Here is a 21,134-nt window from a genome sequence, read left to right as displayed (position 1 = left end):
TGAAATCCAGGTAGAAGTTTCATGGTGAATGGTAGGGCGTTAAGGAGTGTAGTGGAAGAGAGAGACCTTGGAGTTCAGGTGCACGGTTCTCTGAAAGTGGAGTCACAAGTAGACAGGATAGTGAAGAAGGCTTTTGGCACAATGGCCTTGATCAGTCGGGGTATTGAGTATAGAAGTTGTGAAGTTATGATGCAGTTGCACATGACATTGGTGAGGCCGCACTTGGAGTATTGTGTTCAGTTTTGGTCACCTTGCTATAGGAAGGATGTTATTAAACTGGAAAGAATGCAGAAGAAATTTATGAGGATGTTCCCAGGACTCAAGGGACTGAGTTATAGGGAGAGGTTGGACAAGCTAGGACTTTTTTTCTTTAGAGCGTAGGAGACTGAGGGGGTATTTTATAGAAGTGTATAAGATCATGAGAGGCATGGATAGGGTGAACGCACTCAGTCTTTTTCCCAGGGTTGGGGAATGGAGGACTAGAGGGCATCAGTTTAAGGTAAGAGGGGAAAGAATACATGGGAACCTGAGGGGCAGATTTTTTACACAGAGGGTGATACGTGTATGCAATGAGCTGCCAGCGGAAGTGGTTGAAGTGGGTACATTAATAACAATTAAAAGGCATTTGGACAAATATGTGGATCGGAAAGATTTAGAAGGATGTGGGCCAAATGCAGGGAAATGGGCTTAGCGTGGATGGACATTTTGGTCGGCACGGACCATTTTGGGCCAGAGGGCCTATGTCCGTGCTGTAGGACTCTATGACTCTATTCAGCTTCTCCCTATAGCTCAAACCCTCCAAACTTGGCAACATGCTTGTAAATCTTTTCTGGACTCTTTCAAGCTTCACAACGTCCTTCCTATACCAGGGAGACCAGAATTGCATGCAGTATTTTAAGAGTGGCCTAACCAATGTCCTGTACAGCTGCAACATGACCTCCCAAATCCTATACTCAATGCACTGACTAATATTACAAATAAATAGATAATGTTTACAAGTAAATAACTATGATCTCTCGACGCACAACTGTAAAGGTAAAAATTCTAATCCCTTTGTAAAAGTCCCGCTGCATACAGGCAGGCACCAAAAAAGTTGGTGTTATGAGTGGAGAGAGAAATTGGGAAGGCTTTTCGGGGTCCCTGTACACCGAGTTCGCTGAGATGATTTTTTTGTCTTGTCAGGCTTGTCACTTTGTTGATCTCCCTTCTCCAGGTATTTTCACTTGCTTAGAGGAGACACAGAGCGACTCGTTTGCACTTGTAACACCTCTGACTTTTTGATTAAAAGCCATAACTTACAGCACCTGGTGAGGGAAAATAAACTGGTATTCTTCAAGCTTTAGGTTTTTATTACTGCAGAGAAAAGACAGCACCTCTCTTTTGAGAAATCTGAAGGCCTCTGCTGCATCATTCACATTCACAAGCTGTTCAGCTACCTGGGAGCAAATCACAAAGCTATTGCAGGCAGAAAGCCTTTATCATGGACAACCCCACAGACCAATCAGCTACTTGTTGCTGACCAAGTCTCCCCTCGTACACATGTCCTGGCTCCAGTCCAGTTGCTGGAACAAGCAACAGTGTAAACAACACTCTCAATAAATGTTGATAGCTTGCTTTGAAAAAGTGCAGCAATCCCTTGCACCTTGTAGGTGGTACACGCTGCTGCTATCATATGTCGGTGGTGGAAGAAGTGAATGTTTGAGTTTGTAGTGCACATCTAGTGGGCTACTTTGCTCTGAGTGGTGTCAAGCTACCAGAATGTTATTGAAGCTACATATATCTAGGCAAATGGGGAGTACTTCATCAAACTCCTGACTTGTGCCTTTTAGGTGGTGGACAGCATGTGGTGAGTCAGGAGTTGAGTTATTTGTTGCAGGGTTCCTCGGCTCTGATCTGCTCTTATGTCCATAGGATTTATACGGCCAGTCCATTTCCATTTCTGGTTAATAGTAATTCCAAGATGTTGATAGTGGGGGATTCTGCAGTGGGAATACTGTTGAATATCAAGGGACAATGATTAGATTTTTTCTCTCGTTGGAGCCGGTCATTGCCTGGCACTTGTGTGGCATGAATGTTATTTGTCAGCCCTGCTGCATTTGGACATGAACTGTCAGTACCTGAGGAATCTTGAATGTTACTGATTATTGTGTAATCAGTGGCGAATATTCCCTCATCCGACCTTATGATGGAGAGAAGATCGTTGATGAAGCAACTTGGGCCTAGGACACTATCTTAAAAAAAATTCTTGCTGCGATGTCCTGGAGCTGAGATGATTGACTTCCAGCAAACCAGCCATCCCCCTTTTTGCCAGGTATAACTCCAACCTGCATAGTGAATCTCAGTCCCTGAATCTCATTGACTCTAGTTTTGCTAAGGCTTCTTGATACCACGCATAGTCAAATATGCCCTTGATGTCAAGGGCAGTCACTGTTGCCTAACCTCAGAAATTCAGCTCTTATGTCTATGTTTGAACCGAAGCTGTAATGAGGTCAGGAGTGGCCCTGGCAGAACCCGAGTTGGGCATCACTGAGCAGGTTATTGCTGAGCAGATGCTGCATGATACTCCTGTTGATGACACCTACCATCACTTTTTACTGATGATTGAGAGTAGAATGCTGGGTCAAACAAACAAAAACAAGAATTGCTGGAGAAGCTCAGCAGATCTAGCATCGTCTGCGGAGAGAAAGCAGCGTTAATGTTTCAAGTCCTGTGATCCTGCTCCAAGATAATTTGTTCTGCTTTTTGTGGACAAGTCATATCGAAGTAATTTTCCACATTGCCAGATAGATGCTAATGTTGTAGCTGGACTGGAACACAAGGGGTGTGACTAGTTCTGGAGCACAAATCTTCAGTACTTTTGCTGGAATGTTGTCACACGCCGTAGCCTTTGCAGCATTCAGTCCCCTTATCTGTTCTTTGATATCATGTAGAGTGAATTAAATTGGCTGAAGACTGGTACCTATAATACTGGGAATCTGGAGGAGACCAAGATGGATTAGATACTTATAAAACATTCATAAGTAATAGTTTCAGTTCGATCCTTCACCACCTGTTTTAGCTGTGCTTGATTGATAGCCAAAACTTTATGCTCAAGTCTTTGAAATGGAATGAGGTCCTAGAACCTCGTAATTCAGAGTCAAGAGTGCTACCAGCTGAACCATAGCAGGCGTTCAAGGGTGTGTGCTTGCTTTTGACCTTGAAAATGCAAAATTTGGCAATGTTTTGTTTTGTTGTAGATTATTTTCTTATACACCTACCCTGTTTTTTTTTAACGCTTCTATGTTTGCAGTACCATGACAATGGAGGAACTCTTAAAGTCTCTTCAGAAAAAATGTTGCACAGAATGTGAAGAGGCTCATCGGCAGCTAGTGTGCGCTCTTAACGGATTGGCTGGCATTCATATTATCAGAGGTAAACACCAGTTGCAACAATGTCTTGCATCTAAATATAATGAGTAATTATGAATCTACTAATTTTAGGGAAATAACTATGGGACTAGATGAATAAGTTCTGTTCAAGACTTTACATGGGATAAAATGCACTGATTGTGTTGAATAATCAGTTTCTTCATTAAAGACTATTTATGTTTGTCTATATAGTATAATTCAGTATGAGCTGTTAGCTTAATTCTTATATTAGAGCTGAATGTTTCACCCCATGGCCAACATTCTGTCTGTCTGTTTATTTCAATGTTATGGAAAATCGCAAGCTGCCATATACAGGAATGAGTTTTCCAAGCCAATATCTGCATTTGAGTCTATTATCTGAACCCAAAATATGCTAACTTTATGCTATCTGAAATTAGCTAATACTAGTTGAGTTTGAGAATGTGTACATTTTATAATATAGTAAATTATATACTGAATCTAAAATCTGTTGATTAGAGCTGAAGTCATGCACCAAATTGGGAATGCATTCACCATTTTTCTTAACTTTTGAGGTATATATTGGGGTTTAAAGAGAAATTGAGTTGGCCACTGGAAGTGGTTCTAATATTTCTATTAGAACAATTTGACTTATTGTGCTGTAGTAACTGCTTTCAGTAGTTTTTCTGACCACCATCATGTTGTTTGAGTCAACTAATGATGAATAATAATCAGAAATAACAATTCTTTTCAAATAAAGTGATGTTTGACACAATAGATCTTCTTGCCACACATTATGTCTTACCCATAAATCTGGTATGGTGTCTTCGCTTTTAATTATATAAATAAAAATATTTTGTTTCAGATTAAACAAGTTTATTTGTGTTTCTACAGAAAGACCTTGCATTTTTATCGCCCCTTTCATGACCTCAAGATGTCTCAGACATTGCAGTCAATGATATATTTCTGAAATGCAATCACTGTTGTAATCCAGGAAATACAGTAGTCTATTTGTGCACAGCAAGCTTTCATAAACACCAATTTGATGACCAAATCACTTTTCATGATATTGATTGAGGGATAAATATTGATTTTAATCCCTCTTCTGAAAAATGCCGCCTCCAACAGTGCTATACTCCCTCATTATAGTGTCAGCCAAGAGTTGGTACTTGTATCTGTCAAGTGGGACTTGAAGCTATTCAATAATTTTATATTATAGGTGAGTTTGTAACAGCAGTTGAATATTACAGAGAGGTTCTGCGTTCATCCGAAGAGCATAAAGGCAAACTTCAAACAGACTCTTTACAGGTGAGTGAGCTAATTCGGATTTTAACTTGCAATTCTGTATATAAATTCCATATTGATCTGTGTGGTTGGGAGTTTCCAAGAGTCTTATTCTCCACATACCAATAAACTAAGATGTTGTTCTTTCCAGCGACTCCACGCTACTCACAACCTTATTGAGCTCCTGGAGGCAAACCACCCAGGGATCCCTCCAACTCTTCGTGATCACAAGCTTCGGGAAGAAGTATGTACCCACCTTTTGTTAATGCTCCACTGCTTGTTAACAATACAGAGTCATTCTCACTTCTTATTTGTTATTTCAGAGTTGACCTTGGAACAGTCGTGCCCCCATGCATTTAGCACTGTATGCCTTTGAGTTTTGATCCTATTGCTTTTTTTTACTTTTTTTTAGTCATTTGTGGGATGTGGGCATTGCTGGCTGGCCAGCATTTATTGCCCATCCCTAATCAGCCTTGATTATGTGTTAACGGATTTGAGTCTACAAAACCTTCAGGGGAAGGCTTAAATTTTAATTCTATGAAATTTGCTGATGGCACAAGGAAGTAGACCAGCTTTAGACTAATTTTAGTGAATGGGCCTGTGTGGCTTATGTCATGTGGGCAAATTAAGCAATGGAGTCAGGAAACTGTTGGCACATCTGTACCATGAGGGGGTCTGTTGAAAGAAATGAGTCCAGAGGGTGACTAGAACAATATCGTCGATCTGTTGTTAAAAGCATATAAATCAAGTGAAGGTTATGGAAAGCAAATGGAGGGAATACTCGCAATTGAATTGAGTAAAAGTCTGGAATTAAAAGCTAGTTGAATGGTGACTATTTAAACATGTTGTTAGTTGTAAACACTCACATCCTTTAAAGAATGAAACGTGGTCTCCTTGCCTGGTTTTGTCCACATGTGACTGTAGAGCCACAGCAATATGGTTGACTCTTAACTGCCCTCTAGGGAATTACGGATGGGTAAAAAATGCTGCCCATGTCCTATGAACAAATATAGAAAAGGACTTTATTTGGTACATAGCATTCCGTTATCTAGTTTGTATGACTATGCTAGACTGCAGTATGTCCATATTTGGAGTACTTTTGTAGTTGCTGAGCTAATAATAATGAAACAAGCTTAAGGGTCTGAATAACCATTTTTTAAAAATTCCTGTATTTTTTCACTGAATGCTTTAAACAACTATATACAGCATGGATGAAATGTATGGTTTAATTTCTCATGTAAAGAATACACAACAAAATAGCGTAGTTATGTCACAAATATTACAGCAGAATTCCTGTTCGCCTTGGGCTGGACCTTATTTTCCCCATTGAATGCATTTCAAGACTAATTAATTGGAGACAGATCATAAAAATTTAAAATATCACAAGGGAAATTATTTTAAAACAGGACAAGGAAAGCCAATTCAAGTGCTGGCTCCTTTTAACTTGGGAATATGAATTTATAAGCAATTACTAATCTACAAATTTTTCACTGACCTCTTGTGCATTTGCATGCAGCAATTAGTCTTGTCACCTTAAAAGGGCAAGATAGATTAAACACAAAACAGAAAATATTGGAAGTACACAGCAGGTCAGGCAGCATTTGTGTTAGAGAGAAAAACATAGTTAATATTCTGGTTGATTCACAATTGTGAATGAGTACTGGAGTTGGTTTTGGCGTCCCAGGGAGTAAATCCAGGGAAGGAGAGTGATTGACCAGAGTGAGAGCAGTCATTGAGGCAGCTGATGACAGTGAGATTTTTGAGAGTAGTTCTAAATTCAGATTAGTAAAAGTGAAGAAGTGTAATTCATTGTGAAGTTTCATGAGATTTGATGACCCAATGTCATCTGGGGGAGTTGCTGAGAATTTTGTGTGATATGTCTTGATTGCATTTGCTATTTGATGTATACGGTAATGTGCTCAATCACAGTTTATTACCCCTAAGTGCCACATATTAACTTTGGCCTGTTCTGAAAAGGGTCACTGTACCTGAAATGTTAACTCTGACTTTTCACCACAGATGCTACTAGACCTGCTGAGATCTTACAGCGATTTATGTTTTTGTTCGTTATTAATTTTGGATGTTAGAAAGTAGGTTGCCCACATATTGTTGATTGAATTACTGTTACGGTGTTTGTCATGGAGAAGGGAAGATCAAACCCCTCTGATAATCAACCAAAACACCAGCCCCAATCTGTTGTGGTGGCAGCAGAGGTTCCCTTCTGATTAAACCCGAAACACCCAGAGAAGCTGGCCTTGCCCCTCGTATTCTGAAAGTTAAATGAAAGGAATCCCTGATACTCGCTTTATAAGAAACAAGTAACAATTTATTTATTTAACCCTAACAGCGAACAAATTAACAGAACTACTAACAAACTGACCAATTCCCCTCTAACTACTATTTCCTAATAAAACAAGATTCTAATTGTATGCTGTTGCAATAAGCACAGGCCCCATTTATATAACAAGTAATAAGAAAACAGTAAATTGAAACCTAGTCCCTCAAAGTTCACACCGAATGAGTCTTCCAGAATGCTTTGCATTCTCCACTATCTCTCCAGCCTGCCTTCTGCTGATCATGCTGTCAGGGATGTTTTCTCTCTAATTTCTTCAGTAAGGACTTTTAGCTAGAAGTGCCATGGTACCTTTGCTACTTTTTTTTTTTAAGGGGAGCCTGATGATTTTGTGTGAGAGCTAGGTTTATTTCTCAGATGGCAGATTTACTTTTGCGTCAGATGGCAGTTGGCTCTCACACAGATTTTCAAAAACCCTGTTATATATCCCCTTGACACATCAAGGTCCTTTAATATGATTGGTTTCAGGTTGTCAAAGCCATTCGTTTTAAATTCAGTTGGCTTTCAATTGCTAAGTACTTGGTTTAAATTAATTGGCTGAGTCCAGCTTGTTGCCAAAACATCAAAACAAGACTTCTGTTTTGCCTGCCAACTATAAGGCCTTTTGATACACTTGTTTCAATTTGGGGCTCTCTGTACAGTACTTGCAAACTTCCAAGCACAGACAAAGCACAATCTTTTAAAGGGACCTCATACTGTTTTTTCCCACTATCATTTTTACAAACAAATTCTAACTTCCTAGCTTCCAATTCATGAGTATTCTACACAACTTCGCAATATCTCCCCCCGCTTAAGAAAAAATCAACCATCATTATGAAAAGATGATTTCATTTTTTTTCTCTAAGTCTTAACACCATTAGCACAAAATACATAGGTCAGTAATCTAAAGTTACGCCTTTCATACTAATTTTGCATTTTTTAAATTTATGTATGTATGTGTATATGTGTGTGTGTATATACATATGTGTATATATATAAAACGTTGGACCGTACCGGTTCTCACTTATCTACACATTTTCTTCTAAACTTGTGATAACGCATCTGCAGTAACACTTTTATGACCCGCAACATGTACAATCTGTAAATTAAAAGCCTATAACATAAAACTCCAATGAAATAGTCTCATATTTTTGTCCTTAAATCGTTTCAAAAAGATGAGTGGGTTATGGTCTGTATATACAATCGTCTCCAAAATATTGTTTGTAACATAAACATTAACATGTTGTAAGGCCAGTACCAAACTCAATAATTCTTTTTCAATGGTGGAGTATTTTCTGTGATGAATATTGAGTTTCTTTGAAAAATAACCAATTGGCCTTTCAATTCCGCCATCATCCTTCTGCATCAACACAGCTCCAACCCCTATATCGCTGGTGTCGTTAAAGGGTTTCAAGAAATTTGGTGTGGCTAAAGCTGGTGCGGTGATTAACATGGCTTTTAAATTTTCCAGTGCCTCCTGGCATTGTTTTGTCCATCGAAATTTCATATTCTTCTTTATCAAATCCGTCAGCAGTGCTGGCATGTTACTAAAGTTTGACACAAACCATTTGTAGAATTTGCTCAGTCCCAAAAATCAACACACCTCTTTCATCGAGAATGGTATTGGAAATTCCTTGAAGGCCTTCATCTTCAAGTTACTCGGGGTCATCCTTCCATGTCCGATGATGTGTCCCAAGAACATCACTTCTGCCTTCGTGAACTCAGTTCTTGCTAAATTTATAACCGGTTTTGCCTCCCATTGTCTTTCAAAGAGCTCTGCCAAATGTACCATGTGATCTTTCCATGAATGGCTAAAGATCACTAAGTCATCTACGTAGACAGCACAATTAGTCAATCCTGCCACAACTCTGTCCATAAGTCTTTGAAATGTGGCTGGTGCATTCTTCATTCCAAAGGGCATTACTTTAAATTGATACAGTCCATTTGGAGTTACAAACACAGAAACTTCTTTCACTCTCTCTAACAAAGGTACTTGCCAGTAACCACAAAGTAAGTCTAACTTTGTAATGTAAGTGGCTTTTCCCACTTTTTCTACACAGTCCTCCAGCCTTGGAATTGGATTTGAGTCCAATTTAGTTATGCCATTGACTTCTGATAATTCACTCAGAATTGTTGAGTACCATCAGGTTTGGGAACCAACACGATCGATGATCTCCACTTGCTTTCAGTCAGCTTGATGATGTTTTCTTGAAGCATCGCTTCCACTTCCTTCTGTACCTGTGCCACTTTGAGAGGATTAAGCCTGTAGAGGCTCTTGCTATTTCTGAGTGCTCCAGCATCTGCGGTTCTTGCTATTTCTAAGCCTGTAGGGGTGTTGTTTTATCGGAACAGCATTCTCTACTTCAACCTCGTATTATAATGTTAGTCCTCCCCATTCTATTCTACATATATCCTTATATTGCTGCAATAAGCCTTTCAATTCAGTTTTCTGTTCCTGAGACAGCTCACTATCCTATCCCATTTTCCAAGGACTTCCTCATTATTTAATTTGAAGTATATCAAAACCCAAATCATCTGGATTTGAGGGGCAGTGACTAATACCTGTTTCTCTGGTTCCCTGTCCCTGTCATAATAGAGTTTCAACATGTTCACATGGCATACCCAATAAAGTTTTTTTCCTATCTGACATCTTTACCAGATAATTCATTTGACCCAACTTCTTCTCAATCTGATAGGGACCACTAAACCTTGCTTTGAAGGGATCTCCTACCATTGGTAACAGCACCAATACTTTATCCCCACAGGCAATTGTTGGAATTTTAGATTTCTTATCTGTTCCTTGCTTCATTAGATGCTGTGTCCCTTCACATGTTGTCTAGCTAATTCACAGACTCTGTTGATCTTTCAGATACATAATCCAACTGTGAGATCTCTGACTGCGGACGAATCAATCTTTGTTTAATTAATTTTAAAGGCCCTCTTACTTCGTGTCTGAATATCAACTCAAATGGAGTAGACTGAGTCGATTCATTTGGGGCATCTCTAATGGCAAACAATATAAATGGGATACCTTTAACCCGATCATTTGGGTAGTCCTGGCAATAAGTCCTCAGCATCATTTTTAGGGTCTAATGCCAGTTTTCCAATGCTCCCTAGGATTCAGGATGGTATTTACTTGAATTAAAGTGTTTGATGCCTAAATTATCCATGACCTCCTTAAATAGTTTGGCTGTAAAATTGGACCCTTGATCTGACTGAATCTCTCTGGGTAGCCCATAACGGGTAAAGAAAGCAAGCAACTCTTCCGCAACCTTTTTTGCCTTGACGCTTTGTAATGGAATTGCCTCCAGAAATCTGGTAGGCACATCTATTAGGGTTAGCAAATACTGGTTCCCACTTTTGGTTTTAGGGAGGGAACCTACACAATCAATCGTAATCAAGCCGTGAAAGGTTTCTGAAATGCGGGAATTGGCATCAAAGGTGCTGGTTCCATTGCTGCCTTTGGCTTTCCTACCATTTGACAAGTATGACAGGTACGGCAAAATTCAACCACATCCTAATGCAATCGAGGCCGATAGAAGTGATTTTGTATTTTAGCCTGAGTCTTCTTCACTCCTAGATGACCTCCTACAGGTAATTTGTGTGCTATCCGCAATACTTCTGTCTGTATGCTACTGGCAACACAATCTGGTGCTCGTCCGCCCAATTCTCCTCTGCACCAGACTGCCAAGGCTTCCATTTTTGCTTAGGATTCTATCCTTAAGATAATAACACTTGTGAATACATTCTGATTCCTTTTCCCGAGTAGGGTTTATGATATAGATCTTATATTGCTTCATCTTTTTGTTGTAACTCCAGCAATCTTTTAGAACTAAACACCTCTGCCTGATCCTCTACCTGTTCAGGCTTATTCCTTTACCATTACATCAAACAGGGTGTTAGCTAACTGCGTCTCAATTCCTTCATCTTTTTCTTTAGTTTTTTCTTCTTGGTGTAACTTATGACTGTGGGATCTTATTACCAGACAGTCGGAAAAATTCCTGGGTATTTTCATTTTAAGTCCTCAGTTCCTTGGTTTTCCTTCGACTTCTCCACTACCAGGGGCATCCTTCTCACTTTTGATCTTGCGAGGTTGTTTCCAAGAAAAAACTATATTCCTGGAATTGACACTCTTTCAATCACTCCCACTTTCACTTCCCCAGTCTTGATTGGACTTTCCAACCTCATCTTACACAGGAGAATGCTAAATCTCTCTCCATCAATGCCACAGATTACCACTCTCTCAGGTAACATTTCAGAAGGAGTGCAAATACTTTCATCTCTTACTATTAGAGACTGACCAGCTCTGTATCTCTCAATGATTTAACTTCTTTCCCCCTGTTCTTCCTGAATAAATCTTGCCCACAGAGGTGAAGTCTTTGTAGAGATCAGGCACCATCTCACTATCCAGCCCAGATAGTGCATTAGGCTGTGCAGTCTCCTGCAGCTCCTCAACTCCTTTTGGGATTTCCTTCACTACCTTAACTAATCCCACTGGTTTAGCCTCTTTTACCATATCCTTTTTCCCAGTGCCCTTCTTAAACCACCAGCACTGTGACTTTGTGGGTCCCACCTTATTATAGTGAAAACACCTGAGGCCTTCACCTTCTTTTCATATGTTCCCATATGCGTGATGCCTTATCCTTCTAGATGGAAGTGGTTGTGGGTTTGGAAGGTGCTGTCTGAGGATCTTTGGTGAATTTCTGCAGTGCATCTTGCAGATAGTACACACTGCTGCCAGACGTGGAGGGAGTGGATGCTTGTGGTTGTAGTGCCAATCAAACGGGCTGCTTTGGCCTGGATGGTGTCAAGCTTCTTGAGTGTTGTTGAGGCTGCACTCATCCAGGCAAGTGGGGAGTATTCCATCACACTCCTGACTTGTGCCTTGTAGATGGTGAACAGGCTTTGAGGAATCAAGAGGTGACTTACTCGCCACAGTATTCCTAGCTTCTGGCCTGCTCTTGTAGCCACTGTGTTTATGCAAATGCTTCAGCCTTATCTTTTGCACTGATGTACTGGGCTCTTCCATCATTGAGGATGGGGATATTTGTAGAGCCTCCTCCTCCAGTGAGTTGTTTAATTATCCATCACCATTCACGACTGGATGTGGCAGGACTGCAGAACTTAGATCTGATTCATTGGTTGTGGGATCACTTATCTCTGTCTATCACGTGCTGCTTTCGCTGTTTGGCGTGCAAGTAGTGCTGTTTGGTGGCTTCACCAGGTGGTACCTCATCTTCAGGTATGCCTGGTGCTGCTCCTGGCATGCCTTTCTGCACTCTCCATTCAAGCAGGGTTGATCCTCTGGCTTGATGGTAATGGTTGAGTGTGGGATATGCCGGGACTTGAGGTTACAGATTGTGCTGGAGTACAGTTCTGCTGCTGTTGATGGCCCACAGCGCCTCATGGATGCCCAGTCTTGAGTTGCTACATCTGTGTGAAGTCTGTCCCATTTAGCACAGTGATAGTGCCACACAACAGGATGGAAGTTATTCTCAATGTGAAGGTGGGACTTCGTCTCCACAAGGATTGTGCAGTGGTCACTTTTACCGATACTGTCATGGACAGATGTAATTGCAGTTGGCAAATTAGTAAGGATGAGGTCAAATGTATTTTTCCCTCTTGTTGGTTCCCTCACCACCTGCCGCAGACACAGACTAGCAGCTATGCCCTTTAGGACCCGATCAGCTCAATCAGTAGTACTGCTGCTGAGCCACTCTTGGTGGTGGACATTGAAATCACCCACCCAGAATACATTTTGTGCCCTTGCCATCCTCAGTGCTTCGTCCAAGTGTTGTTCAACGTTGAGGAGTACTGATTCATCAGTTGAGGGAGGACGGTATGTGGTAATCAGCAGGAGGTTTCCTTGCCCATGTTTAACCTGAGACTTCATGGGGACCAGAGTCGATGTTGAGGAATCCCAGACCAACTCCCGACTGTATACCACTGTGCCGCTACCTCTGCTGGGTCTGTCTTGCCGGTGGGACAGGACATAACCAGGGATAGTGATGGTGGTGTCTGGGACATTGTCTGTAAGGTATGATTTTGTGAGTATGACTATGTCAAGCTGTTGCTTAACTGTCTGTATGACAGTTCTCCCAATTTTGGCACTAACCCCCAGAGGTTAGTGAGGAGGACTTTTCAGGGTTGACAGGGCTTTTTCTGCCAATATCTTTTCCGGTGCCTAGGTCGATGCCAGGTGATATTTGTTATCATCTGTTTGCTAGGTATTACTCAAACCAGTGAAAAGTTTTCCCCTCCCTAGTTCACATTAATACCTAGGCCTCCTTAGCACAGCGCTCAGTGAAGTGGTGTTTGATGTTTGACTAACTCTACTGACCCTTGGGGATTCATATGGCTTGAAGAGGAAACCTGACTGTCAAATATCCCCTGATAATAACAACGTTTTGATTGTAGTTTGGAAAATGTGACCAGATGCTGCTACTTATAGGCAACACTGATGGTTGGCAGAGTTTGCTAAATTCTGTTATAAGTATAAACTTTAATATTTCTTTTTTCAAATTAACATATATAGGCTGAACAGCTTAGACAGCATTACATGAATAAATCAGATTTGGAAGTTTCTGCTGCACGTCAAGCTTTGCCACCTGTTCAGCAAAACATCCGTGAACTACAGCGCAAGGTAAACTATGCTGTACAGCAGAGCCGGGGGAACGATGCTGTAAGGCAGGACCAGACAAAAATGCTGTACGGCAGTGTCATGGGAAGGGTTATGTACAGCAGCACCAGGTACACCACTGGAATGGTGGTGTATGGCAGGTCCAGGACAAATTTGTATATATAAACGTGTGCCTCTGTTAAGGTGCACTGCTTCAAAAAAGGATTGAGTTGGGAGTACTGCAGCAAACACCTGATGTGGTGCTATAAAAGGAAGGCACAATAATTTGGAAGAAGTAGTTTTTAAATTGCAAGTATTTCAGTAGTCATGAGACCATTGAAAGGAGGCTAAGGCCTTAACTGGGAAGAGATGTGCTAAGGTGAAGGTGTTATTGTATGGCACTGTAACAGTGAGTACTAAAATTTAGAGCTGAATGTTCCATCATTTCTGAAGGTCCTGCAATTCAAAATATTTCTGCATAGTCTGTCATGCTGAATTGGGTGTCTCCTGCAGCACTCTCAACTCTGGCCTCGCAATAGAGGAATCGCACGTGGTGGTACTACTGGAAAAAAGATGGCAGAAATCCATAGTCAACTTTAGTGGGCTAAAGGTTTGAAGGGCCTCTTCTGTGCCGTTTGACTATGACTGTAGTCATTGAAATGCTCAGTGCTGCTACTTTTAAGAATCTATAATTCTGACTATAATGTTACTTCCCAAAAATGAATTGGGTCCCGCATTAACTTCCGGCAGTTTGTGATTTGCTGGTAGGGTTTACCACTTTCCTTTGTGATTTACTATTCACTTCTGGTTTTGGAAGTTAGTAAGTAGGATGGGATAGTTGATCATTATCATGACATACTAGAATGTCTTTCTGTTCTGTTCAACAAAAATCTTTTTTGTGTCCCATCAACAGATTCACCCTGGGGCACCCTGGTGGCTTGGTATCATTGAGTGTGTACTGCAGGCTGCTCTGGATGACGAGCTGGTGACAAGGGTGCGAAATGAAATCTCATGTAACTACAAACAGCAACCTAACAAACTGTCCATGGCTGAAAAGTAAGTAGATTTGCATACTGTCCAATATATGATTGTTGCATTCCTGTCTTTGTGCTGACGATTTCTATGGCCTAAATGCATCACTGCACTAAGCTGCTAGTGTTCCACTAGAAACCTCAGCAATTTTCACTGTGTTGCCATTGGCTAATGAGATTTTTTGGGACCAACACTGAAGGCCACTGGAATTGATCTATGCCATTGTTTGCTGTAGATAAGACAAGGAAGGAGAAATTTAAAAATGAGTTCTAAGATTCACATCTTGTTTACTTTTATATATGTTCCTTAAAGACCTTAATTGCACCTGTACATTTTGAAAAATTTTTAATCATCTTCCTCACCTTCATGCCACTACCAAGGAGCTTTCTGTGGCCTTGCCTGATTTTCACTTGAGATTCATAGCTCAATTTAGGAGACTATCTGAATCGCTGGACCCACCTTAGTGAGAGAGCCCCTCAGTGGCGAAAGCTGCAGGATGATTCATGGGCCATTGACCATAAAAGCAGATCCAGTATGGACATGGGCCCTGCTGGTAAGGAAGGCAAAATATGCCGAGGCAAGTTTTGCTGCGAAGCAGGAAGTTGGTGCCTTGTTGTTAGCTCATGTGAGCAGACATTGTTCACCAGCCCAGTGAGTAACAGCAATAATTGTTGGCGAGTTGGTTACTTACCTTGGAAAAGATGGGAAGATATAGAAACTTATGTTGCTTGTTGATCTTGCGTAATGAAGGTGCACACGACACATTGGCAAAGCCTCACAATTTTAAAATTTAAGTACAATCATTGTTTCTAAAGGGTAGTTTCTTGACACATGGAATAAAGTTGAGACTTCCATGGATAAGTTGTAACCTGCACGGAATCTTGTTTCAGATTCGTTCATCTTGTTTGAACTGGGAATCTCTAAGGGTCCAACTTGTCATGTTTCAGCAAAAATTAACAGTGTTTCAGATTGACAGTCTTTGAAATTACCATAGAGAGGGCGGCATTTTGGCTGCAGAGTAGGTCCCAACACTGCATTAAGTAAGATTACCATTATGTTTGGGAGGAGATCTTTTAATGCCTTATTCAGAACCTTCCATTTTCTCTTTCAACATCCGTCTACCAAGGTGTGTGCAATTGTATCGTGCCCAATACCCTCTCAGCAGCACAATCTCATAAAATCATAGAGACATACAGTACAGAAATGTACCCTTCAGTCCAACTTGTCATGTGGACCAATCTTTCCAAACAGTAAGGTTTTGCTCATGATGCAATGAACCATTCATCAACTCAAAGTCATGACTAATGTGTCTAATTTGTGTTGTTCACAGTTAATATTTTTACACTCAGGTTCCACGACTGTAGAGGCCTGCAGTTTTTGCTGACTGTGCAAATTGAAGAGTTGAAGAAATCACAGAAGATGGTACAGGACTCTGTCAAGAATCTAGAGGGCCCACCATCACAAGAAGAAATTCGACTCGCCACAGTGTGTCATCTTCGCCCTGTCCGATTTCCCCTGAACAAGTGCGTACTGTTGTGTCCGATTCATGTTCCTCAACAACAACTCACTTCTGTATCAGAACAAGTTCTTTGGTTAGAAGTCAGATGAGATGGTTCATGTAATTGGGAAATCATGCTAAAATGAAGAAACAACAGCATTTTACATTTATAAAGCACCTTTTAATGCAGCAAACATCCCAAAGGAAGAGAAAAAGTAATAGAAGCAGCTTAATTACCACAGGCTACGTTTTAATTCAGCTACTTGTTAAGAAATCTCATAGACAAACAAATACTGAAACAATTACTTCAACTTTGCATGTAGCAACCAAAATAAGACCCCTCAAATAAGCAAGTTAAGCCTCATAACTCAACTTAGGTATTACTCAATAAATGGTGGAATTTAGCTATAATGTCAGCCACAGTGTCTGTCTCTGTGTCCATAGTTCGATCCTTGTCCCGTGTTAGAACGGAGAACATAGGACAGTACAGGCCCTTCGGCCCATAATGTTGTGCCAAACTTTTACCCTAATCCTAAGATCTGTCTAACCTCCACCCCTATCTTATACTATCATCCATATGCCTATCTAATAGCCGCTTAAATGCCCCTAATGAGGCCGACTCCACTATCCTCTCCGGCAATGCATTCCATGCCCCTACCACTCTGAGTAAAGAACCTACGTCTGACGTCTCCCCTATATCTACCTCCACTCACTTTAAAACTATGCCCCCTTGTAATAGCTACCTGCACCCTAGGAAAAAGTCTCTGGTTGTCCAGTCTGTCTATACCTCTGATCATTTTGTACACCTCTATCAAGTCACCTCTCATCCTTCATCGTTCTAAAGAGAAAAGCCCTAGCGCTCTCAACCTTTCCTCGTAAGACCTTCCCTCCATTCCAGGCAACATCCTGGTATATCTCCTCTGCACCTTTTCCAACGCTTCCGTATCTTTCCTGTAATGAGGCGACCAGAACTGGACACAATACTCCAGATGTGGCCGAAACAGGCTTTCGTATAGCTGGAGCATAACTTCACGACTCTTGAACTCAGTCCCTCTATTAATGAAAGCTAACACACGCCTTCTTAACAACTCTATCCACCTGGGTGGCAGCTTTCAGGGAACTGTGGACATGAACCCTAAGATCCCTCTGCTCCTCCACACTGCCAAGAATCTCTCCATTAACCCTGTATTCTGCTTTCAAATTTGTCCTTCCAAAATGAATCACCTCTCACTTTTCAGGGTTAAACTCCATCTGCCACTTCTCAGCCCAGCTCTGCATCCTATCAATGTCCCTTTGTAACCTAGAACAATGTTGTTCTTTGAAGTTCTGCTACTGAGGAATCCTGAAGTTGAATTCTTTTAGGATTTTCTGTATTGTGAAGTTTCGGATGTAACATTATTGACAATCCTTTACATTCATTCATCTGCAACAGTGATTACACTTACGGAGTCACTAAGTTTTGTAGCTTGCCGACTTATCAGGCGTAGCTTTCCTGTTCCTTCTTACACTTGGCATTAACTGTCCATTCAAAACACAACTTTCCTGCAATTAAATCCTTTACTTCAGGACATTCTTTCTGCAGGCAATCTTAAATGCCATTTATCATGAGACAGCAGGTTATCCAGCAGTTATCTCTGCTCTCCCAGGAAACAGCATGTTTATGTTGCATTGAGCCTTTCTTCCCAGGGAAGGTTAATTAGCACATTGCTTTTAATTCCTTTATAACAGTTTCTCCTTGTCATTTTCATTTCAGGAAACAGTTTATTCCAGAAAAAGTTATTGCTGACTCTTTCAATTCCTGAACAATTATTAAAATTTTGAAGTTTCCAATATCACAATATAGTGTGGAGTACCATAATTGGATTTCTGCCAATAGGTAATGTATCATTACCCACTGAACCACGACTGACATAAGTCAGAATGTTGGTTAAATCAAGTTTGAATTTGGCAGTACGAAAGCAAAATACTGTGAATTCTGGAAATCAGAATTAGAATCAGAAAATGCTGGAGTTAAAGCAAAATGCTGTGGATGCTAGAAATCTAAAATAAATACAGAGAAGCCTGGAGAATTTCATCACCTCTGACAGCATGTGTACAGAGAGAAACAGAGTTAATGGTCTTACTCTTCTTCAGAACCAGCGAAGACGAGTCATACCAGACGCAAAATGTTAACTGTTCTCCTCTCCTCAGATACTGCCAGACCTGCTGAGTTTCTGCAGAAAATGCTGGAAATACTCAGTGGACCTGCAACATCTTTTGAGTGAAAAATAGTGTTAAAGTCTCAGGTCACTGAACGTCACTCAATCTTTCTCGCCATTTGGATACTGCCAGACATGTCAAATATTTCCAGAATTTTCTGTTTTTGGTTTGAAATTACCGATGTTGGTTTGCAACATTCAAACTTTGATGAAAATCAGGTATTGGAAAAATCCAATTTGTATTAATCCACGTAATTAAGCCACCTTGCATAGATTCGGGAGACCACATGGTTTAACACACATTAAGAAAATTTATATTATGATGTTAGAAATGGTAAATGTGTGGCCAGGACAGCAACGACAAATTCATTCCTCCAGTCTTCTATTGCTTTTATTATTTTTTCTCTTCTTTTGGTATGTTTTCTGCATTAAAGCTGCTTTATAAATGTAAAATGTTGTTGTTTCTACATTGTAGCATAATTTTCCAATTACATGGACTATCTCATCTGACTTCTAACCAAAGAATTTTATCTGGTATAGAAATTGGTTGTGGTCGAAGGAACATGAATAGGTCACTGACCAAATAAATTAATGGAATAATTGAGTAATTCAGCATCAGAAAGGTTTCTCAATTGGCCAGTTCTGAGCTATATTAATGGGCTATATATCAGGTAATTGAACCGACATCTGAATAATCCAACACCAGACAAGTACCTGACTGGCTGATCAGTTGTCTCATTGTGTTTTTGCTTGTTCCAGACAGATAAAATATGTTTTTTTTTATTTTGGTTGTTGATGCTATACAGTAGTCAGCATTCAGAAGGAAGTGTCTTTTCTCTCCCATTGTATACTAATCTTACTAATTTTCCTTTTGCAGTTGCCAATTCTGTAAAGCAGATGAACTGTTCACAGAATATGAATCCAAGTTGTTCTCGCACAGGTAAGTCCTTAATGTGGAAGGAGTGATATTCTTTGTGTAACATTTTCAGGGTACAAAACAGCAGGATCTATTTTCTGATGCAGTTTGAGAAATCCTGCTCCTGGTCCAGAAAAAAATGATTAAAGTAAGTTCATAATCTTGGGCTCAGCTTTCGATTCCGTACTCCCTCCATAAAACCATAAGATGTAGGAGAAAAGTTAGGCCATTTGGCCTGTTCAGTCTGCTCCACGATTTGGTAAGATCTTGTCTGATCTCACAATCCTCAATTTGACTTTCCTGACTTTTCCCATAACCTTCTATTCCCTTACTAATTAAAAATCTGTCTTGAATATACTTAACAGCCCAGCCTTGACAACACTCTGCAGTAAAGAATTCCACCGATTGACTATACTCTGAAGGAAAATTCCTCCTCATCTCTGGCTTTATTTAGTGACCTCTTACTCTGAAATTATACCTGCTGGTCTTCTACTCCCCCAGAATCTACTCTGTCAAGCCCCCATCACCAAAGCCATTAAATTCCATCTCTGCATTGTCACACATCCCTAGCCCACTATCTGGATGTTTTTGTAGGGGATGCATTCGCTGCACACACAATCGCAGTGCCTGTGATGTCACTGCCGGTGACACCACAAGTCACTACCTGCATCAAGGAGTAATATTTTGGATGCTTGTCATTTGCTACCCCACTCCTGAACCTCATTGTCTCACATCCTACCCAGTTCACAGTCCCTCTTAGCTGTCACTCACTGTCCCTTTCATCGTCGTGCTCCAAAACCTTCAACTCTTTTTCTGCCTCACTCATTGCCCTGTTCCTTGAGCAGCAAGTTAGGCAGCCAACGGACAGTGAGTGAAATGGTGAGCCAAGTGGTAAGTTGGGGTGATGAGATGTTTGGCAAGCAAGAGAGCAGTGATCAATAGGCAACAACCTCAGGCGCACAGCAGTGATACCAAGGTAGTCTTGTAGTACGATGGTAGTGTCTCTACCTCTGGATTTAAGTCCCACCTCAGGATTGATGGTTACAGAGGTGTGTAATAACACACGCAAATTGTTTAAAACTGATTTTTAAAAAATAGATCAGATTGAAGGAGGGATAGTACGTTGAAGTTACAGAATGTGTGATATCTGTCTCTCTAAATGATAGCTTCCAAATAAATAGAAAAGTGACCCAACATAAGAAAAGTTGAGAGGAGGCTGCTGTACTGTGTCCTCCACCAACTAGCTATCAGAGTTCTAACGTTACTCAGCCATTGCCTCAGTTTTCACTGGCATACATTGATCCCATTTCAACAATGCCTATATTTTAAAATCTCAGCTCTGATAAAATGTCATCTACACTCGAAACATTAGCTTGCTCTCTCTCCACAGATGCTGCCTGACCTGCTGTAATTCCAGCGTTTTTTGTTTTAGAAGTTTCAGCTTTGCATTCAAATTCGTTTTGGCCTCCCTATCTCTGTTAACCTCTGTCTAATTCTACAGCTGTCCAAGATCACTGTATTCCTCCTAATCTGCCTGCTGGTACACTCCCACTTCCTTCATTTTGATCCTTTGATGAGCTTGCCTACTGCAGTTGAGCCCCATGCTCTAAGATTTCCTCTCTAAATCTTTCCACCTCTATTCTTTATTCTCCTTTTACTTGACGCTTCCATCTTTGACCAAGCTTTTGGCTATTTGTCTGGATTAATATGTGGCACGGTCTCCAATTTGGTTTGATTACACTTCGGTGAAGCTTCTTGGAGTGATATGCTACATCTTCTGTTAATATAATGTTGCTTGGCATGTGTTTGTGCTATGATCAGGTTGCTGGCAGCAACGCCTCACATGTTTTATGGTGAATTGTGCTGCTCATAAAAAGCTTCTTGTACCTG

At 40.7% G+C, this 21,134-nt stretch overlaps 1 protein-coding gene across 1 annotated transcript in view; it reads left to right on the top strand.

Moving 5' to 3' along the window:
- shprh (SNF2 histone linker PHD RING helicase) overlaps positions 1 to 21,134 on the top strand; it is an 88,385-nt gene that overhangs the window by 41,836 nt on the left and 25,415 nt on the right. Inside the window, exons 13-19 of the mRNA XM_048597080.1 lie at positions 3,290 to 3,411; positions 4,585 to 4,673; positions 4,801 to 4,893; positions 13,517 to 13,624; positions 14,514 to 14,656; positions 15,982 to 16,155; positions 19,206 to 19,268. Coding sequence (XP_048453037.1) covers positions 3,290 to 3,411; positions 4,585 to 4,673; positions 4,801 to 4,893; positions 13,517 to 13,624; positions 14,514 to 14,656; positions 15,982 to 16,155; positions 19,206 to 19,268 — 792 coding nt within the window. The remainder of the gene's footprint in view (positions 1 to 3,289; positions 3,412 to 4,584; positions 4,674 to 4,800; positions 4,894 to 13,516; positions 13,625 to 14,513; positions 14,657 to 15,981; positions 16,156 to 19,205; positions 19,269 to 21,134) is intronic.

This window comes from Rhincodon typus, chromosome 5, assembly GCF_021869965.1.
Source record: "Rhincodon typus isolate 14 chromosome 5, sRhiTyp1.1, whole genome shotgun sequence".
Classification (NCBI taxonomy): domain Eukaryota; kingdom Metazoa; phylum Chordata; class Chondrichthyes; order Orectolobiformes; family Rhincodontidae; genus Rhincodon; species Rhincodon typus.
The sequence above is the reverse complement of the archived record's forward strand: the minus strand, read 5'-3'. Positions and strand labels throughout refer to the sequence as shown.